Source organism: Myotis yumanensis, unplaced genomic scaffold (assembly GCF_028538775.1).
Source record: "Myotis yumanensis isolate MYYU_CA2020_CCGP unplaced genomic scaffold, mMyoYum1.0.hap1 SCAF_5, whole genome shotgun sequence".
NCBI lineage: Eukaryota > Metazoa > Chordata > Mammalia > Chiroptera > Vespertilionidae > Myotis > Myotis yumanensis.
In genome coordinates, this window is record NW_027223756.1 from 49,748,888 (window position 1) to 49,776,501 (window position 27,614).

At 36.9% G+C, this 27,614-nt stretch overlaps 1 protein-coding gene across 7 annotated transcripts in view; it reads right to left on the minus strand.

The window, feature by feature from the left end:
- The window catches only part of INPP4B (inositol polyphosphate-4-phosphatase type II B), a 593,476-nt gene that overhangs the window by 98,638 nt on the left and 467,224 nt on the right, over positions 1-27,614 (minus strand). For all 7 annotated transcript variants that reach the window (XM_070415225.1, XM_070415230.1, XM_070415224.1 and 4 more), the window contains 2 exons: positions 11,189-11,366; positions 4,450-4,653 (listed from right to left, as the gene is read on the minus strand). In XM_070415225.1, coding sequence (XP_070271326.1) covers positions 4,450-4,653; positions 11,189-11,366 — 382 coding nt within the window. The remainder of the gene's footprint in view (positions 1-4,449; positions 4,654-11,188; positions 11,367-27,614) is intronic.

The window sequence follows — 27,614 nt, forward strand, 5'->3', positions numbered from 1 at the left end:
TCTAGTTGTCCATAAAAATTAATTACCCCTAAAAATTGAGAATGATAGATTTCCTTCTTATTAAGATAAGGTCAATGGTTTCACAAAGCGTAATTCTAGCTAGTCAGAAAACTGAACAGATTCTCTTTTGAAAATCAATTTGCATAGGTATCTTTGCGTTATGCATGGCCTGAATGATTTTCCCTAGAGGTAAAGTCTAAGATGAAGACAGAAGCCTGCAAGAGACGCTGAGAATACACATCACTGAAGATTGCTTATAGGGTTATCTGGCAAAAATACATTTGTCCTCAATAGTTAGTAATATTTTGAAACTATCTGTGATCAAGGTTACCAATTATGGTAATATAAACTGCTCTATTAATACTTCTGTTAAGATTAGGCATTCATGTTTGTTCTAGACATCATTAGAGAAAGGTGTAATACCAAATAAACTGTGAGATGTTGATAATATATTAGAAACTGGTTTGTGTAAATCTTATTCCAAAATGCAATCTTTGTGAATATTGAGTTACAGAGAAATCACATTTTTTTTCAGGATATAAATGGACTTTATTATCAGAATGACTGACATAAATATTACTGTGCATCTGTGCTATTGTTTCTATGATCTATAAAATTCTTGAAAAGTTATTACAGATTAATGTGGATCATCTATTGTATTCATGTGACATAAACACATTTTACCTTAATAAGGCATAGCAAATGTTCTCTTAAGAATGTAACTAAAATCTAAAATTTGATTTACATTTACAACATGAAGAGGGAATTAATTAGGTAATTTGAATGCTAAAATGTCTGATACAGAAATGTAGTTCAGCTAAAAAGTAGGTTTGGGATAAATAATAATAGTTTTCCTATTCTTCTCTTTGCTAAAATGTATCAGAATATAAAGGTTCAGAAGGTCACCTTTTTTTAAAACAATTTTTTAAATGAAGGTAGGCAGACTTCAGCCCAAACCCATCAGTGTACTAATGTTAACATTAAATCACAGTGTTAAAGAGAATAGCATAATTACTGAAAACTACAAAACTGGGTCAACTTAATCCTTTGGTTGGATGACATGCTTTCATATTTTGGACAAACTAATCTTGGAATCCCAGCTGTTGGAAGCATCTGTTGTAGAAATGTAGAGGAAGACAAGCAGTATGTTATCTTTACCAGCTAAAAGATGAAGAATGCTATATTAGTCTATTTGCACAGATTGTCATAAAATCTCAATATTCCTTTGGAATTTAATTGTTTACCAACTTTTCAAGAAATCAACCTTCAAAGCACTCAATCATTAATAAGTAAAATTATGCAAATAACAGACTTTTTTGGTCAGTGATCATTTTAGTTTCAATATCTTCCATATTGATTAGATAATTATTTTCTAGATTCATGTCACCAATTTTTCTAACAAAACAAGTTGAAAAGAGGAAGGCTCACTCTGATTTAGAATTAATAAAGATTCTTTCTCACGACCTCAAAAAGAAAGATTCTGCATGTGTCAGCAGAGTATTCAGAAGTTATTTACTAACATGCATTCAGTTTCAAAATATTTATTGTAAGAAGCTCCATGCAGTTGTTCATGTTAGGCAACTGTTAAAACTACAGTCACTATAGGAAATTAAATAGAACAAATAGGTTTTTTAAAATGGAGCCACTGTGATCTTATGTCTAAACCTAAACCAATGTAAGTGATCAGAGAATATTTTCATATGATAACACAGAAAACAAATTAAATTTATTTAAAACACTGAATTAATTCAGGAAGTTGACTAGACTTGTAATCAGTGCTGAAACTTTTCTAATACCTAATTAGCTAGAAAAGTGGTACACAGACTTGTTTCGAATTCATTTACTAGCACAATCTCCAAAGGCATTTTCAATTAGCTATATTTTCTTTGAATTTATAAAACTTTTCAAAGTTAGTTAAAGCTTTGGAAATAATGTTAAATGGTTATAGCTTTGGTGAAATTTTTCTGTTTCTTTTTCTTAAAAGAATTTTCATGTCTTGACAAAGAAATTTTTTTAAAAGAAAGTGGTTAACAATAAGAACCTATCTAACAATCAAATTCTGTTATTGCTGGCAAATAGAGTAAAATTATTTTGGAAGGAGAAAGTTAGAAGTAACTTCTCTGAGTGGGAAATATTTCCCTTGCAATTATGGTAAATTTAGACAATGCTTTATATACTTTCTAATAACAATGGGATCCAGAGATGAAGAGTCCTTATGAAAAGGGGAATTTGGAGACAGAGTAGCACCCCAGAAGAATGTCATGAAGACAGGAAGATGACCACCTACAAGCCAAGGAGAAGGCCAGGAAAAGCTCCTTTTTTCACTGCCCTCAGCAGGAATGCACACCAGGCAGAACAGCTGCTCAGTGACCCCACTGAACTGAATGGTTCACTGGACACCTCCTCACCTCACTGTGTGTGTCCCACTCTCTTCCATCTTTGCCTGTCATAAGAAGGTTCTGTGTATCAAATGTTGAGTTGAAGTCACATTAATGAAGCCCACCTTCTACCATCTGTCTCTCTCCAACCTTTGCCATAACCTTTTGCCACTATTTGTTAACATGTTTTTATCTACCACTAGAATCTGAGGACCTAATACTTACCTTCCAATTTGGAACAGCTACAATTTAGAAAGTCCCAAAGTTATGTAAAGTAAAGGAAGTAAGGAGGGAGGCAGAAGAGGGACATTTTTGTGTAGCAGGAGGAAGGTGAGATATGAGGGAGGATTAGCATAACACAGTGAGGTGAAATTATAAAAACCAACGATACCCCAAATTCCAAAATTCTCACTTGAGTTTACATAAAATGGTAATTATTTATGAAAAGCTTGAGTTCTTTTCTGTATCTACCCAAACTCTTAAAATTCATAATATTCATTTTTGATAGAGCTGTTTATAATATGCAGTTTTCTCTTTTATCACAAGGAATAGCACTGATCCTCATAATCAGATTATTTAATTTACATATGCTATAAAAGAAAACATAGACAAAAAATTCTAATGTCATCCAATGCCTTGGCCTTACCAGGTAATGGAGCGCTATCACACAGGTAAATCGTTTATCTCATGACCACCCTAAGCCAAACGGGTGCTTGCAGTTGAGAAAATCGAACTTCAGAGAAGTTAAGAGGGGCAAGTGCCTTGGAGCTCTCAATAAATTGAAGGAAAAGGTGAGGTAAAAGGCAGAAATATTAGATTTGCTCTTTTGAAAATGCTTCCGTGAGAGGAATGCAATCTTAATCAGCAACAACAAATACTTATTCAGCATTTACCTCTTGGAACCCAGCTCTGTTTTTCCTGTGATAGAAATTTTATCAGAAGAAAGAGCAGCCATCACTTCACAGCACTTGAGACAGCAATTTTTTGAGAGATCTAGGCCTTTCCAATAATTTACTCCCTGAATACTTTTAAATTTGGGGTAGCAGGAATAGTAATTATTAACTGTTTAACATCTAATACAGCTAGCATACTCTTTTCTTGGTTAAACATATGCTACAGTAAAGAGTTTCCTTCCACGTGGGCATATAATTTGGAGGGGTCTTAGAAAATTAATAGGTATTAATTCAGGAATAACACACTGGTATCCCTCACCCAGCACTTTCATGTTTCTCCTGTCTTATCTGCCAATTAGAGTTCCCATCCACACTGGCTTTTTTTGTCTACTTGGCTTTACCTTTTTAAAAAAATAATATGTTTTTATTGATTTTTTTTTTTTGAGAGAGAGAGAGAGGTAGGAAGTGGGGGGAAAGAGAAACATCAGAGCAAGAGAGAAACATTGATCAACTGCCTCCTCAAGTCCCCTACTGGGGATAGAGCCAGAAACCAGGGTATGTGCCCTGCCCAGGAATCGAACCAGCGACCTTCTGGTGCATGGGATGATGCTCAACCAACTGAGCCACACTGGCCAGGGCACTTGGCTTTACTTTTTTCAGATGCTTTATGTGGCCATACTTCTGCTAATTTTAGGACACCTAGAGGAACATCTTCTTAATCATAGAACCATGAGGAGAGGGATTTAAGAGATCTTTATATCCACTGCCATTTGGGTTACAACAATGAAAATACTTGTTGCATCCGAGTAGTGCATTATACATAATTTCAGACTCTTTTTCTAAAGCACAATTGTAATGGTTTATATTACCTTGGCAATAAATAAGGAAAGGTATTATAGAATCTAGCAATTGTGGCATCTTTGCTTTGATGACATATTCATGGTTGTATATATATGATTTATTTGACAGCAAATACATTTTTATGTCAAATAAATGTGATCTAGGAATAAAACTTCCATTCATAATTTGCCCTGAAGTAAAAATGAGACTGATTCACCCACAATCTGTATTGTGACTGCTTTCTGCCTTGTTTGGATAAAAAGCAGAGATTTCTTATTATGCTGACTTAATGTCTCAGGACTGAACACTGGAAAGAAAGTGATGTGCAAGACACTTACCCACTCTTCCTCATCGTAGTCTGAATGATGGGGAATGGAGTCCTGCCTTCTCATTGGTGGGGGTAGATCCTGGGGACTGCTCTCCTCGGTGCTGCTCTTAGGCGAGGGTGGCTTTTTAAGGATGCCTCCTGGCCTGGCAGTGTAAAGTGCTAACAGAGCGCTTCTGACCAGCTGATCCTTAAAAGCATGAACAAAAAGCTCTGTCTGGAAAGAAATTGACAAGGATTAGAAATACCATGGTAGGCATCTCAGCATAGAGCTATGAAAAGGTCAACTGCAGATTTGTTGGCACTTAAGAGAAAATGATTCATACCAATCAATGGAACATAGTTTGGTTTGGGGATGTTGCCAAGGCCTTGAGTCCTACTGCTCTACAAGTCAATGCCGAGGTTCCATGTGCGCTATAAGCACCATCTGTCGCCTCAGCCCCTCACTTTTAGTTCCACATTCTATCTTTGGAGATGGATTTCACTGGGAATAATCATTCGAAAACCATCTACCTTTCAAGTAATTCCAAATAGAACTTATTGGAAAATATCATCAGATTATAGATAATCTACATTTTAAACAGTGTTAAAGGCTAAAGAAAGACATGTCTTTTAGAGGCAGGAGACTTGGTTTTTACTAATTTCAACAGTAAAGATGAATAAGCAGTCTTTTCATGAAAACATTTGGCTTTTATTCCTTATTATCATCCCCTAATTGTCTCCTCCACCAAATGGTTTCAGTAGTGCTCGAGGTTAGCGAGGTTACTATAAAACCTACCATGGAGGATTTTACAGGCTGATGGTAAATAATGACAGCTTCCCAGCGATAAAGAACTTCACAGCTGTACTTTTCAATTTCCCGATTAATAGCTTCTCCCCGTAATATACTGGAGGGGCAGTCATTGATTTTCTGTGTCATAGTACACTTAGCATGCACATGGGCTCACAATCTGTTCAAAGAGTGGAGAAGTCACTCACGCACTGACCCATATTGTTATCATATTTATCCTTTGTAATCTCTTAGGAAGGGGTCCTTTAAGTCATAGCATTATTTTCAATAACAGTTGATATAATTACCATTTAATGTGACTCTTGACTACAGTGCTGACTGCACTAGATTTGTAAGTCTGGGTACCTGTTTATTGTGCTCTCTCATGGTGCAGTCAACACTGCCATGTCTACCTGGTGGTTACTAAATCGTCTCTGTCTCCCTGTTGTGTCCATGCAATTAAAGAAAATCAGGGGCCTAGTAAGATGATGTCATTTCTGTATAGCTCTTCTTTACAATAGATCATGAAATTCTGAAACTGAAATGGACTTTAAAGTGGACCTCTTCATTAACCAGATAAGGAAACTAAGAAACCAGTGTGGTGACCTGCCCAAGGCAGACTGCGTATTAGCAGCACAGATGGAACAGATCCCGTTTTCTGACAAATTCAGTAGCTTTTCCCCTTACTCCACACCACCTCCCAGCCACTGCAACTGGAGGTTTCTGTCCTCCCCTTCTTCCCAACCTCAAACTCCCCAACTGTTTTGAACAGCTACCAGCTCTCAGAATTAATTGTGTCCACAATTGCCCATGTAACTATCTTTACTGCTAAACCTTATTGGATGTTTTAAACACTCTTTTAATCTAGAGGCACTTTAAAGGGAATTAGACAAGAAATATGGAAAAAGATTACCTAAGAATAAGAGATTGGAAAATATTTTTATAATAAACTAGGAAATCAAAATAAAAAGCACCTTTTTAATTAAAAAATAACACTTGAAAAAATTGGCTTGACAGTATTCAAACCAGTATAGTTATAGCAAAATGGGGAAATATGTTGTTTACATAATTTTCCATATAGAAAAAATATGCCTATCAATGTTAATTTAAATATTAAAAATGTGAATTTATTTCCATTCAACTTAACTAGACTATTTCTCTGTTGATAATTTCAATAGCAACTTTTGATTTATTTTTAGAGCAAAACAGCTTGCCTTCTTTGAATTCCTGCTACTACATCTCTAGTCCTATACCACTCACATAATTACCATGTAGCTAAATATCTATTCACATGCAATGAAATCTTATATGGTTCTTATCATTGCAATCATTTTCTTCCCATAGCATGCACACACTTCATTTATTCAAATCTCATTTGGGTTGATTTATCACCAAGTCCTGGGAGATAATACAGTAGATTCTTATAGTTTTACAAGTCAGAAATTTGGGGTTGTAATATAATATAATACACAAAATCTTAAGAGAACACAATAATAGCTGATCTTTTACTTTGTGTTTATATGAAAAACTTATCTGACTCCTTGGAAACTCTCAAAATCCTGTATGTAGAATCGCATTCTGTTAGAAAATAGAAAATAATCTATTCACATGACCTGGAAACAAATCTTAATTTTCTTGAGCAGCGTTACTTAGTATAGACCAATGAAGATCCTGACAGTCAAATAAATAAGCTTATAGAGATTGATATAGTCCACAGAATTCCAACACACCTGTATTTTGTTGTTCTTGCAACTGAGAAGATACCAGGGAAGCTAAAAGTCATGGCTAGATGTGACCATGTCTCTGAGTTGCCTGTTGCCTTGGAGTTCTGATAAGCTATTTTCTTTTCTGACTCAGCTCACATTACATTAAGTTAAAAAAGAACAGTTGTCTAAATGTTATCATAAGGGTAGGAAAAACAATTCATTTAAAATATCAGTTCAATAATACTAAAAAAGCATAAACTTAAGCAAAGGCAACCTATTTCATTTGTTTGATATTTTAAAGAGAGAAATGTTATCTGAAAAATGAAATGTTTTTCTGCCTTACTGACATTTCTCCAATTCATATTCTCATATATATTTTCAAAGTAACTTGAATTATCAGAAAGTATAAAAGTACTAAAAATTATTTCTCCTGGGAATAAATTTCCTGGTTTCCTGACTATCAGTGGCAGAGAAATAGTTAGGATATGTTCATTTAAAATGACTCTTTTTAACTAGAAATTTCAACAAATTAATCAAAGTCCCCTTCTATTTGGAATGACCTTATTGTCACTGAAAAAATCCAAGGCTATGTCTAATCCCATCTGCAATACGGAATTAGCCAATGGAATAAACAAGTGACCATAATTTTAGTTGTCATGTATATGGAAAGAAAAAATCCTGTTTGCTTTTAAATTTGATATGCTTTAATTATTCTATAGGGCATTGGAAAATAGGCAGCATAGAGAGATAAACTATATGATCCTTCTAACTATCTAGCTTACTTCCAGAGGCAATTTCCAGGCTATGGCACAAGGAGGAAGAAGCCACACATGAACGTCTCAAACTGAGGAAACAAAGATTAGAGCTTGGAAAAGCCAAAGTGGTTAGTTAGAATTCACAGAAAAGAGTACCAGAAAGGAGGGAACTGCACACAGAAAGAGCCCTGATGATCTGTAAGTGGATGCTTTTAAATCTTTACCTGAGTACTGATCTGCATGTGCAAGGATCCAGGGTCATAAGGGCTTGGAATAGCTCATCTTCCCACCAGCAGAGTGGGCTTTGTAATACACAGGGCACTGTGTAGAGCCCTCAGAAGGGTATGGCCCAAACAGGGGGGCTAAATTAGTCCTAGGTTAAAGGCTGCTCTGGATCCTGCTCTAACGGGGCTTAAAAATAAGGCTTGAAAGGATCTTACTGATTGCTAATAACTTGACTTCACACTAGCACAAAATCCAACATTATTTAAAGGAATACAATAAAATCCAGCAACCAAGAATGTAAAATACAAAATTCCTGTTATTCCATAGAATATACCAAGCATACAATGAAGCAGAAAATTTCAACCCATAATTAGAAAATACACACAGAGATTTTATCTCCCTTCCAACTGCCTGCTTCCTTGCTGATGCTGAAACTACTGACCCACACGAGCAGCTGATCAAGGTTCAACTGCTACGGGACCTTCCTAGAGTGGCAGAAATAAGAGTCTGCCATCTTGCCCCCACACCACAGGCACAGCAGGAAAGAGGAAGTCACCCTGAAATGGAAAGTTCTGAAAGCCTGTTTTAAAAAACCAAAAATCAAACAAAAAACAAACAAACAAAAAACCCTTTTCGCTCAAACTTACAAAAGTGTCCATTAAGTCATTAGTAGCAAATTCAATCAATTAATTAAAAAATAGAAGACCATTCTTGGGGCATGGAGTCTGAGCCACCAGCAGCATGGCTAGGTAGAAATGAATCATACTTTATTTTAGATCCTAAGTTACACATTGTCTTCATAGACTATGCAAAACTCTGTTAACTGGGATAATTATTTGAACTTCCAGTAACACATTCTTAAAATGAAAATGCATGGCTTGCAAACCTAAAATGATCCTCCTGGTTTCAAGGGCTGACAGATTTATTAGTAGACGAAGCATGTCTACTCAGTAAAAAAAAAAATATAGGGGAAAAGTTGGAGCGATGCTGAATTAAAGGAGGAGAAAATACATGCCCTGTCCCCCCACCCAAGTCACTGCAGCAAGTTGTAAATGATGTGTGAAATGACAAGCCCCTGCCCAATGCACAGGAAGAACATAAATACTGCTCTGTGATCACTGCAGTGATGTGCTACCTACTAACATTTCTGCTTAGGTGAATCCAAGAAGCCTCACCTCTGTCCAGAAATTCCAAAAAGAACTGAACCAAAATGAAATTACATTATTTTACTGTGTATAACACTTTCTTCTACCCGCTTCCCTTTTCCTGGCCATAATATATTTATTGATAATTAGATATATTTATTGACTATCAGAATAGTTAAGCATTGCTGATGAGTTTGTCTAAAATTGTCTTTGTAATTTAAAAAATGTAAAAATCAGCCCTAACTGGTTTGGCTGAGTGGATAGAGTGTTGGCCTATGGACTACAGGGTTGCAGGTTCGATTCCAGTCAAGGGCACATGCCTGGGGTGTGGGCTTGATCCCCAGTGTGGGGCGTGCAGGAGGTGGCCAATCAATGATTCTCTCTCATCATTGATGTTTCTATCTTTCTCTCCCTCTCCGTTCCTCTCTGAAATCAATAAAAATATATTAAAAAAATGTAAAAATCAAAATGCATATATTACATAAAAAATACCGGAAAGTTTCCTCCCTCCCTGGTTTTTCCCTTTTTGTGCTATGGCCTGGAAACTGCCTCTGGAAGTGAGCTAGACAATCAGTATGTACCCACCATTTCAAGGTAAAGTAAAATAACACCAGTCACGAAGCCCCTGGCACAAGATTTGGCGAAGTCGGCACTTGTAAAATTTGGGTCAGTTTTTCCCTCCCTTGTCATGATGGAGGCACCTGATCTGACATAAAAGGAATGCTGCAGTTCGAACTGGAAGTCTTAGGCTTTGAATTTTTAACTTTTTAATTAATTAGACAATTCACTTGACCTTTCTGAACAGGTATTAGCTAATTTTTAATACAAATAGATATTATTTATATCCTATGAGAAAATTATAATAGTGTACTCTTTAAACTAAAATGTTAAATAAGTAAAAAGTATTATTATTATTATTATTGTAAATTAGCATATCTGAATAAGAAATATACACCTATCATATCCAGGTTTCTATGAATCTGTTCTTTAGGGCTGCAAAAAACTACACTGTTATTTTATTCTAAAACTAGAGGCCCAATGCACAGATTCATGCACATTGAAAGGAAATTAATTAGAAGAAATATTTTAGAGGCCAGGGAGGAACTTGAGAGATTATCCAGCCGGGGAGAGGGGACGGACCAAGGAGGGCTCCAGGGCATGTCCAGCCTGTCTTGCCCAGTCCCGATTGGCCAGACCCCAGCAGCAAGCTAACCTACCAATCGGAGCATCTGCCCCCAGGTGGTCAGTGCACGTCATAGCAACTGGTCAAACGGTTGAACGAATGGTCCGACACTTAGCATGTTAGGTTTTTATTATATAGGATAACACCATGAGAACTTTCTTTGGTCAGTTTCTTCAAGGACACATTTACTGAAAGGATCTCATAATAAATTGCAAGGTGTCCTCAGAATGCAGAGGTTAAGGATAACTGTATTGGAATTGGACACCAGGACACCTGGTTTTATATTTAAAATCAAACTGCAATTTGTCTTTTTCTACCTTGGTTCTCTCTGTGTCATTTAGTTGCCCTAATTAGTTATGAAATTGATGTAGTACCTACCTTTGCCAGGCTACCTGTCCTCTCTGCATATAAGGTGCAAGTCACCCTTAGAAAAATGAAGGCTTAGGTCCCACTAACATTTCGAACAATAACTAATATTTTGGGGAAATTTTAGAACCTTTTCCCAGTAGATAATGTTGAAAGTGAATCAGGCAGAGAAATTACCCCATGTCACTGATAAGAATTCATATCCAAGTCCTGTTTTCAAATGAAGTGAATTCCCATTTAAATGTATAGCTTCATATGCATATAATTTAGGTGATCTCCAGAGGAAAATAACTTTCAAAATCTAATTTATTTGACAAGGCCACGAGCCAAAGAAAATGAAGGATGTCAAGGAAAAGAAAAAAATATATACCAACCAATAACAGGTTTCATTTCCTACCAGAAAAAAAAATTAGTGCTCAGTTAAGATTTGAAAAGAGAATGAGGCCAATTCAGTTTGATCCTGTGGCAATACTCTGAAGCTTACCTTTTAACTTAGTCTATTTTACATTTCCAGGTGCTAGGAAAGGCAATGTATGCATAAAGCAACACCCATGTGGATTGGGGTATTTCATTTCCCCACTGTAGGAATGATTTGGGTCTTACTTTTTCTGAAAGCATCTTTAAAGAATTCTTCAAGCTGTCTGGAGAATGCTGGCTTGCAGAATTAAGCAGTAGGTCTGCATGGGTTGCTATCAGAGGTTGTAGTTGATTGATGTTGCTGAGAACTTCCTTTGCTTTGGCTGTGTTTTCAGGTGAATAGTAAATAAACTGGTAGCCAGTACTACAACAACAAAGAGAAAGGCAAGTTACACACAAAGCAGAAAGAATTTGCAGCCCTTAATATCAGATGGCGAATCATAAACATAAGTCCATATGTCATTACTTCCTATTGAACAGATAAGAACTATTCTAAGAGATTTTTACAATGTCCTAAGAAGAGTTGTTGTTTTTTTAAAAGTAAAATGAACAAGGTATTTTTTAAGACTAGGTAAAATAAATCTAGTTCTTATTCATATACTAGGAACATTCTTTATGTTTACATATATCAAGTATTAACAATCAAAACAAATTAGTGTTAGTATTAATTATTAATAAACTTGAGGTCACACAGCACAGAGGGAAAAGACTGAATATAAATCCTGGCTCTGGTACTTATTAGCTGGGTGACCTTGAGCAGCCTTCTGCTTCCTCATGAGGGAGGTGGGCATAATTATCTGAACAATTATTTATAATAGGTGGGTTGGGTTGGTGATCATTCATGGCAAGTGCCTAACAGAGTGCTTGACACAGAGCAAGCAGCCAGTAACTACTACCTATATCTTCCCCCATGATACTTGGGACAAAGGGAGTAAATTTTAATGGCTGAGAAAAGAATTTAATGCCAAGTGGGCATATGGAGAATTTTATTGTAGAGAAAAAGGGCATTTCCAGCAAAAAATTACATTATGCTATTTTATCATCACCCTTTTTGTTCCTGTGATTTTTCGTTTGTTATAAAAAATCTAAAATTGATTTATGCCTTTTATAACCATCATCTAGGAATTGGTCAAGCAGGTTATGTTATGGGGGTAGGAATTCCATGGAGGCAAGAAATCTTTGGCCAGTTTCATTAGGAAAGATAAAGGAGGCATTCCAGCAGGGAAAGGAAGAAATAGCAAAGCACTAGGCAAAGGGGAAAAAAGAGGGAAGTCATGGTTGTTGCATTCACAGGGTTGGTGCAAAGCATGCTTACATCCCTTTGTATCCAACTGTCAAAGCACTTCTCACAATACCTTGCTACTATGTTGGGTACTTATTGAATATTTTCTCTATATTTACCAGTTACATTATTAAAATTCCCATCATTCCATTTCTTATTTTGAAATATTAGAACCCAATAAGAAAAATTCAAATCTAGGAATCACTGTCCCCTTCCCTTTAAACACTAATGATTTTCAGTAGGAAGTATCCATTTCTTCAGGGAAATAATATTCTTTTGTAAACATATAATGGCTATCATGCTATTTATTTAATTTTTTTCTTGCATGCTAATGAAGAGGAATGTCCTTGGTTGCTTGGACTATTCCTACGACAGGACAAGAAGTCAACGAAGGGCATAGGTTTATGAAGAAAACACAGTGCTAATCTGTGACACTTAGGGGAATTTGCTCTCAACTTTGCATGTGACTGAAATTTCAGAAGCAGAAGCTTAAAAATAAAACATACCGTACCTACTTATCATATACATTTCAATGCCAATTAAAGCCCTAGACAAATAACAACGGTGAGGAGGAGAAAGGAAACAATGTCCCTGTCAATTATTTGTCTCTTTCCGGCTCTCCCAATCTTAGGCAGGAGTGTGCTAAGGCCCTTAACAAAAATCATCTGTACTCAGATTTGGTTCGAAGTTCAATCTACCGCGCTCTTTAGTAAATCAAACAACTGGGTGTTATTTTTGTAAAGATAATGATTATCTAAAGATATTGATGGGACACCAGGGTGGGGCTGATGTTTGATGCCCAGCAGCTCTGACAGAAGAGAGTAAGACTTACTTCCCACCCGACACAGAAGGCAGTGTGCAGTGGCTGCTCCGCGACTCCTTTCCACTGATCTGCTCCTCTGGCATTACACTTTGCTTTCTGGTGTCATCTTATGGGTACTGACAGGCCTCCCTCGACCTAGCTCTTGCTTGGAAAGCTAGCCTTCTCAAGGTCATGTGCACCCTTCCATTCTTCTCTTCACATAACTGTCCTCTTGTTGGGGATGGCATTCCTGGCCTCTCATACAGTCACTCTCGTACATTATTTTTTTCTATGTATTTCTTACTCTGCAAATTTTCTTAGTGTCTCCTCTCCATTTGAATCGGACATGTATATTTTCAAGATTTATTTCTCAAGTGTTCATTTCTTCTATCCTAGTTCAGCTGTGCTCAAATTTTAGCGGGCATAAGATCGACTTGGGGATGAGGACAGCGTCTGGGTGTTAGAAGTGCAGATTTCCTGGCCATGCCAGGCGGTTCTGCGCCAGTAGGTGTAACATTTGTAACAAAGGGAAATCCCGATGCAGGTGGAGAGTAGAGCACTGGCAGGGACACCTGCTGTCACTGTTTTGACCCTTATTCCCTCTGAATCCTTGATCTTCTACACAGTAATTCTGATAAACGTTCAGTAATCTTACCCTAAGTTCCTTATCCCGAACTAATTTTAATTTTCACAAACCTTTTAGGAAGCTACTTTTGCACTCCATTTTTATATTTAGCACAAGATGCTTCAGTTCCTTTCCCATTACCAGCGTTGCCTCCCCTAACTTTTTGCACCATCCCTTCATCTTTTCCCTCCCAATACACCTCCCACCCACTTCCTTTCCTCCCCTCCAATACATTCCTCAGTCACCGTCCTGGGACATTAATCACTATAACCCTGCCCCTGCTCCTAAGTTGGTCTGTTGGAGTGGAGTTAGGCAGCAGGCATCGCTTCTCCCACTTTGGTCCCATAATGATGAGCACCTTACCTAGTGAGGCTGAAAGATTCATTTTCCACAATAAAAGCCAATGTTGGTGTCCAGGGTGAAATAGTATGGTATGGAAAAAAATATCGCCACCACAAAATAAGTTTAAGTAGACATAAATTTCATCTACCTATTCAGTGCCTTACTCTTAAACATGTCATATATTTTCACAGTTATAGCTTCTTAAATGGAAAGTTATGAGTACAATTTAATTATTGAGATAAAAAAGAATATAGCAAAACTCTGTTTTATAGTGCTCTGAAATTTAAACTGAATCCAAACACTTGAATTAAGTATCAATCAGACAAAACCAGCAAAACTACAACATATCTGCTTGGACAAAAAATATTTTATAGGGTGTAAATAATATAGCAAATCATAGATCATGAAAATTGAAATGGGCTTCATAATAGTTTTCCACTAGTAAAAGAATTAAAGTGTATATATGTGAATATGTACATTGTAGTTTCTATTTATTTAAATTCTTTAATATCATTTCATTAGAACACACACATTCACATGTAGGTGTGTGCATGTTGTTATGGGGGTGTCATATTTTGGAGATATAAAGAAAAATAGAGCAGGTAGCGAATTAATATTCATATTCATATACTCTAATTAGTACCAGGATACAATTTAGACAAGGACTGTATATCCTGAGCGAACGTCCCACTTGGGTTGCTTTTCACTGGTCCTCCTGCATCCCCATCCTCTAGCATTGACTTGCTTCAGGGCTCAGTCCTTGGAACTCCTCCTTTTTAAAAAATCTTCATGTCCTTCCTAAATAACCTCATTTAATCTGGTGGTTTAAACACCTCAGTTGTGCTAATGACCCCCAAATTCACATGTCTAACCCAAATCTATTTTCCTGAACTCCAATTAAAAACAAAAGCTCTCTACTCGGGAGGCCCTGTGTTAGCGAGAGTCCAGTTGAGTCGCCAGCGTGGTGTACCTGGTCCCACACTTGCACAAGGTGGATGAGACCGTCCTTTCCGAAGAAGACCTAGCAGTCGACATTTGGTTCGGGCACGATTGGAACACAAGTGCATGAAAGTGGACGAGGTTCTGGACAGCATAGCAGAGGCGCTTAAACATCTGGCAGTTACTCATCTTGTGGAAACTACATTAGTACCCAACTTCAACAAAATGTATGAGTTACATGATCCGTGGACAGTGTTCTTTTTCTTCAGTGACAAGCACATCAGGATTGGCCTGGGTACCGGCAACAACCAGATGAACCGGGCCAAGGAAGACAAGCAGGAGATGATCGACTTCATGGAGATTGTGTACCTACTGAGGCGCCCGGAAAGGCTGGCCTGCTCATGTCCCTGAAGGACTGACTTCTCCACAAAGTACAGATACTGAACGCTTGTCACAGGTTCGATGCGCTGTGCTGTGGACTCATGTTCACATGGAGATGTCTGGAACTCTCGAAACCCTTTGAGGAAGTGTTTGGAGTTGGCCTGGCACTGTACTTTTATGTTTGCAAATGTCGGTAAGTCTCTAGCTGAAGTAAACAAATACATGGTGATGGGAACAGTCAAAACAATCAAACAAACAAAAGCTCTCTTCTTGACACCTCCAACTCCCGATGTCCCCAACTGGGCTCATCAGCTCCCCATTCTTAACCACCAGCTCCTACACTCTTCCCAAAGTAGCTCACAGAAAGTCCACCTGCTATGGTCTATGTCTCTTCTCTTTCTCTCCTACCCTTTCTCCAATTTTCCAGAAAATTCTGCCTTTTTCTTCAAAACACATGCAAAACCCAACCACTTATTTTTATAATCACTGCAACCAGCCTGGTGCAAGACACCATCACCTTCTACCCTCAGGATCATTACAATAGCCTAGATCTAGAATCTTCAGTCTTTAAGACAGTGATGGCGAACCTATGACACGCGTGTCAGAGGTGACACGCAAACTCATTTTTTGGTTGATTTTTCTTTGTTAAATGGCATTTAAATATATAAAATAAATATCAAAAATATAAATCTTTGTTTTACTATGGTTGCAATATCAAAAAATATCTATATGTGACACGGCACCAGAGTTAAGTTAGGGTTTTTCAAAATGCTGACACGCCGAGCTCAAAAGGTTCGCCATCACTGCTCTAAGACATTAAAATCCTTGACTTATGCTTAGGTTTGAAGGAGGCCTGAGGCAGGCAAGGAGAGAGAAATACAGCAATTCTTTCTTAGTTGCCTGCCCACGCCCCAAATTCTGGGAATCGTTCCGCCACTTATCTTTCCACCCCTACAGGCACTGCTCCCTCCACTCTTGAACCCATTTGCTCAACCAAGCTAGTCCTGTAGTAAATGGAGGCATGGACAAATACAGATGAGAGATGATGAACAGGCAAGGATGAAAGGGAAGGAAATGATAGAGGAGGAGGCGCCTGGGCAGGAGACCAGCATAGAAAAAGTGCCATACAGTGATGTGCTTCTATTCCAGTGCCAGAATGAAATCTCCAGAGAAACATCTAAGGGACAAACTCCACTTTTTCCCAACTCAAGCACTACTTGTAAAACAAACAAACAACAAAAAAAATAAAAACATAACAAAACAAACAAAGAATGATCCCTTGAAATCAACAGGGAAGGATAGACAGGCTCTCAGCTTTAACTGAGAAGAAAACCATGTGGATAATAAATGGAAATGTACCCCTTAGTGTATTTGAATATACCCTTCTCGCTTCACAGGGTTTAACAATGTGTTTCAGGAAATAGTAGAAGGCAAAAAACAAACAAACCCAGACTTCTCTGCTTTTAACCAGGCAGCCTTTCCTTTTTTTTTCTCCCTAGAAGAATGGTTTAGAAAAAAGAACTAGAGGAATACAGTATTTGTTTTGTTTACTGCCTATGGATTTCACTCATATAATTAAATGAGTTACATGATCTAAGTTTAAATTGATGTTTGTCTTTGAAACTACTCATTTTAAAAAAATATTGGTTTCATGTTAATTTTAGAACCAGCAATTTTGAACAAGGCTGATTCTGCCATTTATTAGCTCTGTGACAGGTTATACCAATTAAGAGGAATAAACCTAGAATTCATTTTGGTTTATTTTGCCCTCAAAGGAAATGTGCCTGTTGGCTCTGATCACAGTAGCTCCTACTATCCCACTTTTTAGGTTGCAAGCTCTTATCTGTAGTTTCTTGACCAATAAGACCTCTTTTCTATGTACATCCTTTCCTTAGTCCTATCCCTGCCCTACAAAATTTTTCTCAGGCATAATTATATGATCTTCAAATAAACAGAGTCTAATATGTTTTCACTTCCTGCATTGCCTATTCCCATTTATCTTTAAATTCAATTGCCCTTATTTTCTTTGTCGACTTCCAAGGGGCTGTCCAGTTCTACTTCTCATAGTTTGTCTACTGGTATTTTCATGCTCACTGCTCTAGGAAGGTGTGATGGAGGAACATCCAAACCAGCTCTCCCAATTGCTCCCATCTAAAATATTTCTCAACTCCAACCTGGACCGTATCCATTCATGTGCCTAATCAAAGTATAGAGTTAGATAAGGTACAATAATAGAAACTATTCAAAAAATACACTGTAAAAGCAAATGCTTCCTTGACTGCAAATGGGTATAAGAGACCTTTCTGGAGTGATGGATATGTCATAGAATTGAATTGTGATGATGACTGCACAGTTCTATAATTTAAAAAATCATTGACTTGTACACTTAAAATAGATCAGTTGTATTGCATGCAAATTAGCATACCACAAAAGCAGAGAATGGAAAGGTGGTTGCCAAGGGACTGGCAAGAAAAAAAAATGGAGAGATGTTGGTTAAGTGGTACAAAGTTTGTTGTGTAGGATGTGTAAGTTCTGGGGATCTAATGCAGGCATGGTGACTATAGTTAACAATACGGTATTGTATGCTTGAAATTTGCTACAAGTGTAGATCTTAAGTGTTCCCACACAAAGAAAAGAAAATGATAATGATGTGAGATGATAGATAACTTAATTAGCCTGATTATTTCACAATGCATACATATATCAAAGCATCAAGTTATACACCTTGAGTATATAAAATTTTCATTTGTCAAGTATACCTCAATAAATCTGGATAAAAGCAAAAATGAATGTTCCCAGCACATATACTATTATAGTGCTGGTGATTATGATCCCGAGATAAGAACACAGAAAAAACAACAGGTATATTTAGGAGTCATTTTCTTTTTTTTCTGTGTTAAAGCTGATATTTGTTGGAGGGTGTCTAATACAACCAACAATTTACACTGTAGATTTAAGACTAATAATTCAAATCTCTCTCTCCTCCTCCTTCTTCTGTATCACATTTTAATAGCTAATACTTATTGGGTCTATACTAAAGGCCTAGCATTATGCTAAATTCTTTTCAGGGATTATTGTATCTAATCTTGACAACAATTCTCAGAAGAACAAATATTATTCCATTATACAGATATGGAAATTGAAGTCTGGGTGTGTTAAGTAACTTGGCTTGGGTCACACAACTAGAATAGATGTTAAATGCAGGGTTCAAAACCAGGTTCTTATTATTACACAGTTTGAATTCTTAATTATGTTTTACAATCTCATGAACATGATAAACAAACATTTTAAACTTGGAAAAGTTATAATATGAAAACTAACACAGGAAACATCTTTTATTTAGTAATGTAATGGTAGGCACAGCCAATAAATATTAAAATATAATTTTCAAAGTTCTCATTTGCTTTTAAGACAAAGCTTATTAGAAAAGATATATGATTCTATTTTATAATACAGCTTACACTAAAGGAAGAATTTGATAATTATCTAGCAGTAAATTGCTCTCAGCAAATATTTTATGACTGCTACGTGGCCAATGCAATGAGGAACACAAAAGGCCAGGGGTAGCCAGCAAGAGAGTCAGTGGATGAGAGTGATGATGCCTGTCCTCTAAATGCCACAGCCAGGGGCGGGTAGCAGAGAAGGAGAAAAAGGAAATAACTTTTTTGCTTCCTCATCTTCCCATAAGACCTTGCAAACCGAAGGCTCTGTATTCTTGCTGTGTACATGTATCCTTCAGGGCAGCCATAGATTCAGGACTTGATTACTAACTTCAGTTCTATAGCTCCTTATATTTCCAGCTCAGACAGTCATTTAAAAATAATGTGTAAGGATAACACATTGCAGCCACTTTTTCTAGATGTTTGTAGTTGGTTTCCTGTTACCTAGTTTCCCATATGTGCTGGAAGTGGCAAAAGGCTTTTACAAAAACGTTTCTCTTATTCTGCAACTAGATAAAAAGGAGTTAGAAAACAAAACCATCCTAAAAATATAGAACTCTGTCTGCATCTATCTGTCACATTCAAAATAAATATGTTATCCTTTCAGAAACATTCACCAATATGTTCAGATTGATGTCTTCTGTGTACATTTAATTTCATGTATTCTTTTCGGCACATTTTCTATATTCATCCCTACAGACCTCATAATCCACATACTAATTAAAATAACTACATAGTGCTCTACTCTAGTGATGCAGAGTAGTTTGCTTATCCATCCACTCAAGTTGTTTCTAATATTTTATTATTATGGATAGAATCAATAAACATCTTTTAACATTTTATTTTTTTTCTTTTATTATTTTTATTCTAGGTATACCCCTAAATAAGTGGTTTCCCTGAGATGTATTTGGGATAATTATAGAGAATCAGTAAGATAATATTCTAGAAATATTTTTACTGCTGTACACAGCAATTTTAGGCAGATTAAACTAGTAACTGATCTGAGTGCAAATCACCACTTTGATTCATGTTTTTAATAGTAAAGATACAGTAATTTACTTTTAAACTTATCTATATATATAAAAGGCTAATATGCCGTGTCTGACCATCTGACTGGTTGCTATGACGCACACTGACCACCATGGGGCAGACGCTCAACACAGGAGTTGCCATGATGCGCACTGCCATTTACAGAAATGGCACGGCAGACCTGGCACCCACAAAGCAACACTTGGCTTCCCCCAGGTGGGACACAGGCCCCACCACCACCCTGGAGTGACAGCCCACCAAATCACAGCCGACACTGCTGAGACCCCACGGCGCAAAATGTGGCCCACAGCCCAGCCCAGTCCAGAAACAGTTGCTGTGGGCGCCGGGTAATGATGTCACATAGCAACGCCCGGCTTCTTCTTCCTAGTGACTAGTCTCCTTGCAGTTTCTTCAGCCCAGGAACAAGATTTGCTTTGTAGCCAGGTGGAAACACTTTACACTTTAACCAAATGTCTGTGAAGCATTTTCCTGTGCCTCATCTCATTTGATCCTCACAGAAGTCCTGGAGTAGGAAGATAGGAGACTCAGTAGAATCCTATTTTCTTTCCATTAGCTGGAAAATGGAGATTTAGAAAGCTTAGAAACCTGACCTGACTGAAAAGAAGAAATGGTGGAACTTGAAAATGACTTTAGGTTTTCTCACTGCACAGAATGTAGTCAAACACTGCTATAGTTAAATATTTTACCCTTTGTTCTCCCTGTGTGATCTACAATAATAATCTGCTTCATGTTGATATTTACTGCTGTGCTGCTGACAATTACCTGAAAGAGAAGTTGGGGTGCTTCACTGCGCTGGAAAAAGTTTAGCTAAATCAGAAAGCAGGTCTAATTAAGTAAGTTTATCTATATATCTATATCTATATCTATATCTATATCTATATCTATATCTATCTATATCTAAAGCTCTTGCTGGTGCCAATTGCACATGTTTGTTTCCATCTGTCATTATCTATCGTGAATTTGGTTGACACTTCTATTATAGAGAAAGGGCAAATAGCGATATTAAAATATTTCTTTTAATTAATTTCCTTTCAATGTGCACAAATTCGTGCACTGGGCCTCTAGTATTTTATTTAAAAAAAAGCCTCAGAAAAATTGAATGGAGCAACTTTTAAAATTTCTGTCTGGTGGTTTGCAAAATTAATTCCTAGAAAGGTCATCTGTAACTAATATTATTGGTTAGAACTGATATTGTTCATTTATTAAGAGCATGTACTTGGGGTTGAATATATACTGATTATATCAGGGTGAACTGGCATGGAAGAACTTGGGGGAGGAGAAGTCTAATTTTCTATCTCTGGCTCTGTCATTATCTGTATGGGTGATTCAATTTTTGGACCTCAGTATTCTCATCGATAACATAAATAGGGGAGTTTGTGATCTCTGAGATTCCCTGTTACTCCTAACATTTAAAACATTCTTTACTGAGAAAAAAGCACTGACTCAACAAAATGATTTTCTTATTTCCAAGGACTTCTTATTATATTGAATACAGACAACTGACTTTATTAATTAAGCAATGAAAATAAATGGTTTATGTCCTGTACTCCTTTTCCCAGTGGCCTTGGCATCTACCCAGTTACAGAAAGCAGAAACCTAAGACTCCTTCAGCCCTGCCCAGTCTCTCTCAAGCCCTCATCCAGTTGGATTTAAATCCTATAAAATCTCCTTTAACTTAGTAGTCACCATTTCCTCTCACCATCACTGTTATGATGTTATGATAGTCTAATTGTTTACCCTTCTTAAATTCTCTCCACACTGTCACTATAAATGCAAGTCTGATTATGTTAATCCTCAGACAAAAACTCTGTCCATGAGTTCCCATAGACTATGGATGAAAATCAGGTGAGGATGAAAAATTAAATAAATAAACTCCAAAAAACAATAGTACTTTTAAATTTTCTGAACACTTATTTGTATATGACTTTTCCCCTGCTGTTTGTTGCCTTTGTAATGCTGTATATTAAATATCTAAGCTAATAGAGAGCTTTAAAAATATGCTAGGAGTCACTCAGTGTCTAACCTGAATACAACATTCTTCCTAGGATTAAACACATACTGGTTGAGATGACATAACTGTGTCAGGGTTTAAATATTTTCTAGTTTAAGGCAAAGGAGAAAGGCAATTCCTGACTTATAGAAAGTAAGTCCATAAACCATTTTACTTATTCATAGTTAGTTTTTTAATGAAGCAGAAAAAAGTTTCTTTCTATAATTTACTTATTAGATTTCACATTCTGTCTTTTAAGTTCTAACCTTCCCGTTGATTAACTTTTTTTTTTCAGAGATAAAACCACAGTCACATTTGATTCACTCTGTGAAATTAAGACATTTATTTGTAAAGTCAAATTATCCAAATTATGTTCCTGAAAAATTGTGGTGATATACTTAATAAGTCTTTCCTCAAAATCTCAAGATTTTTAACTCCTCTTTCTAAAATGTAATTATTTCCAGAGAAATCAGCTACAATCTATGGTGCAAATAAACTAAACTGAAGGGTGAGAAGTTCAGTGGCTTCTGAAATCCCACAATTAAGATTGATTATGTGCTTTAGTTTCATACATTTTTCTTGTCACCAGATTTGTCATCACTATAAATTCTAGATATTTTAGCAAACTTTTATTTATTTATATTTAAAGTCATTTTCTTAAAAGGAAAGATTTCATTTCTAAGGATTCTGAATAGTCACACTATACGCAATGTTTCTTGCCTCAGCTCAGATCATAACTTGCTTCACAAGCTTTTGGGTAGGTTATAGAAGAATGTCATCAATTTTTAGATGTGAAAGTCACCATTGCATTACTAATATTGAATTGAATTTTAGGTTGGCTATGTTTTTTTTATTGATTTGAGAGAGAGAGAGAACAGCAATCTCATTGGTTGCTTCTTGTATGTAGATCGAAACCTGCAACCTTGGAATATTGGGAAGACATTTTGACCAACTGAGCTATCCAGCCAGGGCCTTAGGCTGTCTATTTTTATAAAAATTATCACCTTTCTCATTTCAGAACATATAAAAGTATATTTCCCCTTCCTCCTGAGGTGCAAGCAAACACGCAAATTTGAGTACCTGACAAATAGCTGTTTTAAAACCTTACAAAACATTTTCCACAAATGCCTCTATGCTTCTGTTTTCTAATTCCACAGTCATTCCCTGAATTTCCATCACCTAATTCAGTCACACTGAGCTCTTCGGGCAGAAAAGATATTCCTATGACAGGTGATCCTTACACTTCTTTCATTCACTCCCTCATATTTGTTCAACATACACTTATCAAGTTAGTTCCTGGGAATACTAGACAGATTCAATCCCTCCCCTCACAGTATACACAATCTACAGGAGAAGACAGATGATTAAAAAGCAGAAATGGTCTAGCCAAGGAGCCAGAGGAAGCTCGCAGGCAGAACTGAAACTAAGAAAGTTCAGTTTGGTTCACTAGAGAGGGTGGTGAGAGAGGCAGTTGGAGAAGAAAGCAGGGCCAGGGTACACATGAATATAATAGGCACCTTGGACTTCATCCTCCAGGCAATAGGCAGCTAAGAAATGTTTAAAATTATGAAGTCACTAGGTTGTATTTGTCTTTTAAAAATGTTACACCAACTAGGTGGGAAAAATGGATTGGATGAGAGCCGGCCTGATTAAGGGATTTGCCGGTAGACATTTACAAGATGGTGATTCTATGATTAGGTTTATCCTAAGCCATCATTCATTATTGAAATGAATGACTTTATGAGAAATAAGAAACTGGAATTGACAGGTCTGATTTTTCCCTTTATTTGAAAGTGGAAGTGGAAGCAAGGGAAGAAGAGTAATCAAGAATTTCTAGTGTCTAAGTTGAACATCTGGATGAATGGTGGTGACTTTTGTGAATAAAAGGAATCCTTGAGAGAAATTTGAGGGTAATAGGGTGAGTGATGACTTCATATGTTGACTTTGAAGTGTTTGGATGATATCATTAATGGGGAATTGTCTGGACTTCATGAGCCATGCCTGAGCTTAACACAGAGATGCTGCCAAAAATCCTGTTCTCAAGAATATGTGACAGTTATGCATCTTATGCCCATTGATACCACTTTTTTTTGGAGGATAATATGGCAGCATCTTAACATTTAACAATCTCAACTAAGAAATTCCACTTTTAAGAATTTATCCAAAAGAAACAAATTTTCTGAGACATAATAGTAAGTGTGTACATTGCAAACACAGTTGGTTATAGCAAAAATTAGAAAGTGTAAACGATCATCAATATTGTTTGTATTGGTTAGATGATTATGTTACATTCAATAAATAAAATTCTACTTTGCTTTTAGAAAAAATGAAATCTACATGTATTGAAATGGGTATTTGTCAACACATCTTTTAGTGAAAATATACTTGTTTATGTATTTTACATAAACACTAGCTAATATTATTAAGTCCTCATTATGTGCCAGGTAGCATTATAAAATGTTTGGTGTATATGAAGCATCGCATTTTCAGAACAAACCTATAAGCTAAAAATATTATTTACATGCTACAGTGAGGAATCTAAGGCACAGAGAGGGGAGGTAATTTGACTAAGGTCACAAAGCCAGTAAATGCTCAAGCCAGGATTTAATTCATATAGAGAGTGGAATCTGTTAATTGTCTGAGATGAAAGTTTCTGCCTTGCCCCAGAATGGGGGCCAGAAAAATTAAACTGAATTATAGAAAAGTTAAAAACATCACATTCCCATGACCCAAGTTTGTAAACTAAGAGTCATAACCACTGAAAACTGGTGTAGCTCAGTTGGTTGGATGTCATCCTATGTACTGCAAGGTTGCCTGTTCAATTCCCAGTCAGGGCACATGCCCGGGTTGTGGGCTTGAGTCCTTGTAGGGGATGTGCAGGAGGCAGCTGATTGGTATTTCACTCTCACATCGATGTTTCTCTCTCTCCCTCTCCCTTTATCTCGCTCTAAAAATCAACTTTAAAATCTTAAAAATAAAGAGTCATAACCACTGAAAACTCAAATAGCTGGATGCCTAGAAGAAATTGCACAGAGAAAGACATTAAGCTGTTCCAATTGGCTTATTCTGGGGAGAGAAAATGAAAAGGCTTTCCACTTTATATGCTTCTTTATTCTTTGAATTTTTGCATTACAAGCACATTTTACTTGTATAGTTAAAATGAGAATGAAGGAGAAAAGCTGCATTACAAATTCATTTAGGATCATATGCAACTCAGCAAAAATCCTTCCATTTCTTTGTATCACATTTAGTTCAGTGCATTGAAAGCCTCATCATTTAGTTTGTACAGTATGCTTGTCTCAACATGACTATTTCATTAAAAAAATTTATTCTCTCCATACTCCAAGTTTTAGATGTACGAGAGACAACCCACTTATTCTCGAAGACTGATGTGTATTGGGAGCTGCATGCAGGGAAGTGCACATGGAGAATACCAGCCTAGTACACAGTATTTTCAGACCTAGGAGTGCATTTGCTCCAATATGAATGAAACTGAGAGCTAAGAGTGGCTAAGGAGGAATTGGCTCCCAGATAGAAAAGAATAAACCCCCGGGAATCAAATTATAATTTACACACAGATTTAAATTTCCATCTCTGTAAAAATGACATATTGTCTGCCCTTGGACACAGTTCAAAAGAAAAAAGGAATGGCTAGGATTTTATTCATACTTATTCTTATTTCCATGGGGCCTGTGAAGCACTTATTTTTGGTGATATAAAGTGTTGTGTTTTTTTAAAGGAAAGAAAATTTATTTGAAAGTGAATGGGACATGAATTGTAGCTATAATCTAATATTTTTATGGACAAGTTTTGGTGTACACAACCCACAAACACAGATGTTTTTAAAGGGAGAGCATTTATACAGAGTGGGGAAAAAGTACTTTATATTTGTGAATACGCAAAACACAGAGTTTATTCTTATGTCATTATTTATTAATTACTGTATTATTTTCCATAGGAACAACTGTAAACAAATTTTTGCCCAACCCTGTATATTTTAAAGAATTAGTCATTTTAAGCCATTTGGAAATTTTGAATTTACAACAGAAAAAAGTAAAAACATAGGTCATAGATGGAAAAACAAACTAGAAGAGACCGCTCACACCCAGACACCCCCAGTAACTGCATTGTTAAAGATTATGGGTGATTGTAATCTCTTTTTTTGGACTTTTCTACATTTTCCAATAAACATATTAGCAAAATTGGAAAATTTTCAAAAGAAAGTATTAATAAAAAGTACATAATTTAAAAATAAAAATATTTCTACTTAAACATATGACATGATCTCAGAATAAATACTCTGCCAGATTTCTAAGAAAAGATCAGACTAGAGTCAGAGAAAGTTTCAAAGGAGGAGAAAATTATTGGCTTCCTAAAGCAAATTATGGATTCAGTCTTACTGCTTTTATTAAATTGATTTGAATCACTCATTCCCTTTCATAAAAGCAAAGAACTTTCAGTCTTAAGCATGAAAGTGAAGAGTTTTAAAAGAAATGTTTTTGTAACTGCTCATGTTACTGGAGAGAGTATAAAAAGGGAAGCGTTGCAAAACTCTTCAACAGCTTAGATGTCTCAGCTCTATACTACTAACAAAAAAACGTTCATTTGTTTTCTTGCCTCCAAATTGAGCAATGGTTAGTGATTCTATCAGAAGAATATATTCTAAAAGCTTTGCATCCAGTTCTCCCATTTCTGATTTACTGAATGCTGGCTGCACCTTAAGCAACAGAGAGCTCCCTGATGCAGTATTTCCCCTTTTATCGAAGAGTGTCCTATCCTATATAATAAAAGCCTAGGGGGCGTCACGCCCTTGCGCAATGTCGTCACAAGATGGCTGCCACAAGATGGCCTCCCTCAGGTCATCACAAGATGGTTGTCACAAGATGGCCAGCAGGGAGGGCAGTTGTGGGTGATCAGGCCGGCAGGGGATGGCAGTTGGAGGCAAACAGGCCAGGAGGGGAGGGCAGATGGGGGCCATCAGGCCGGCAGGGGAGCAGTTAAGCGTCAATCAGCCTAGCAGGGGAGTGGTTAGGGGCAATGAGGCAGGCAGGCAGGCGAGCCATTAGGAGCCAGCAGTCCCGGATTGTGAGAGGGATGTCCAACTGCCTGCAGGATCAGGCCTAAACTGGCAGTCAGACATCCCCCAAGGGGTCCCAGATTGGAGAGGGTGCAGCAGGCTGGGCTGAGGGACAAACCCCCCCCCCCACACACACACCCTCCCATGCACGAATTTCGTGCACTGGGCCACTAGTCTGTAATAGAGAATGAGGAAACATGTATTTATTTCTCCTTACAATAGTAAGGAAAATGTTCCTCAGAATTTTTGCCATGCGATTAGGTCCCCATTGTTCTCATACAAGGTAAGGCTGATTTGCTTAACTCTTTGTATCACTGCTTCACTTTCCTTCAGAAATTTCCCCCAAATTCTAGTATAGACTCTAATACTAATTTCTATTAGTGAAATTTTAGTTTGTTTTCCTTATGACTTTTCCAAACGATTATTTTTTCCTCTTCCATTTGAAATTGTGGGGTAGTAAATGTTGATTATGGTCATCTGGAACAGATGGGGGTAGGCGGACAAACCAGGATACATATTCAAGGCAGGCATGTGACGGACATTGGGATCCTTTGCAGGGAGTTAGTTCTGAGTCCATTCCAAATGAACTGGCAGATCACAGGGAATTAATAATCTCAAGAAGAAGTTAACTGTCCTTCACTGGCTTTCCCCCCCCTTTTTTCTTTACAAAGGCTCTTGGTTTTC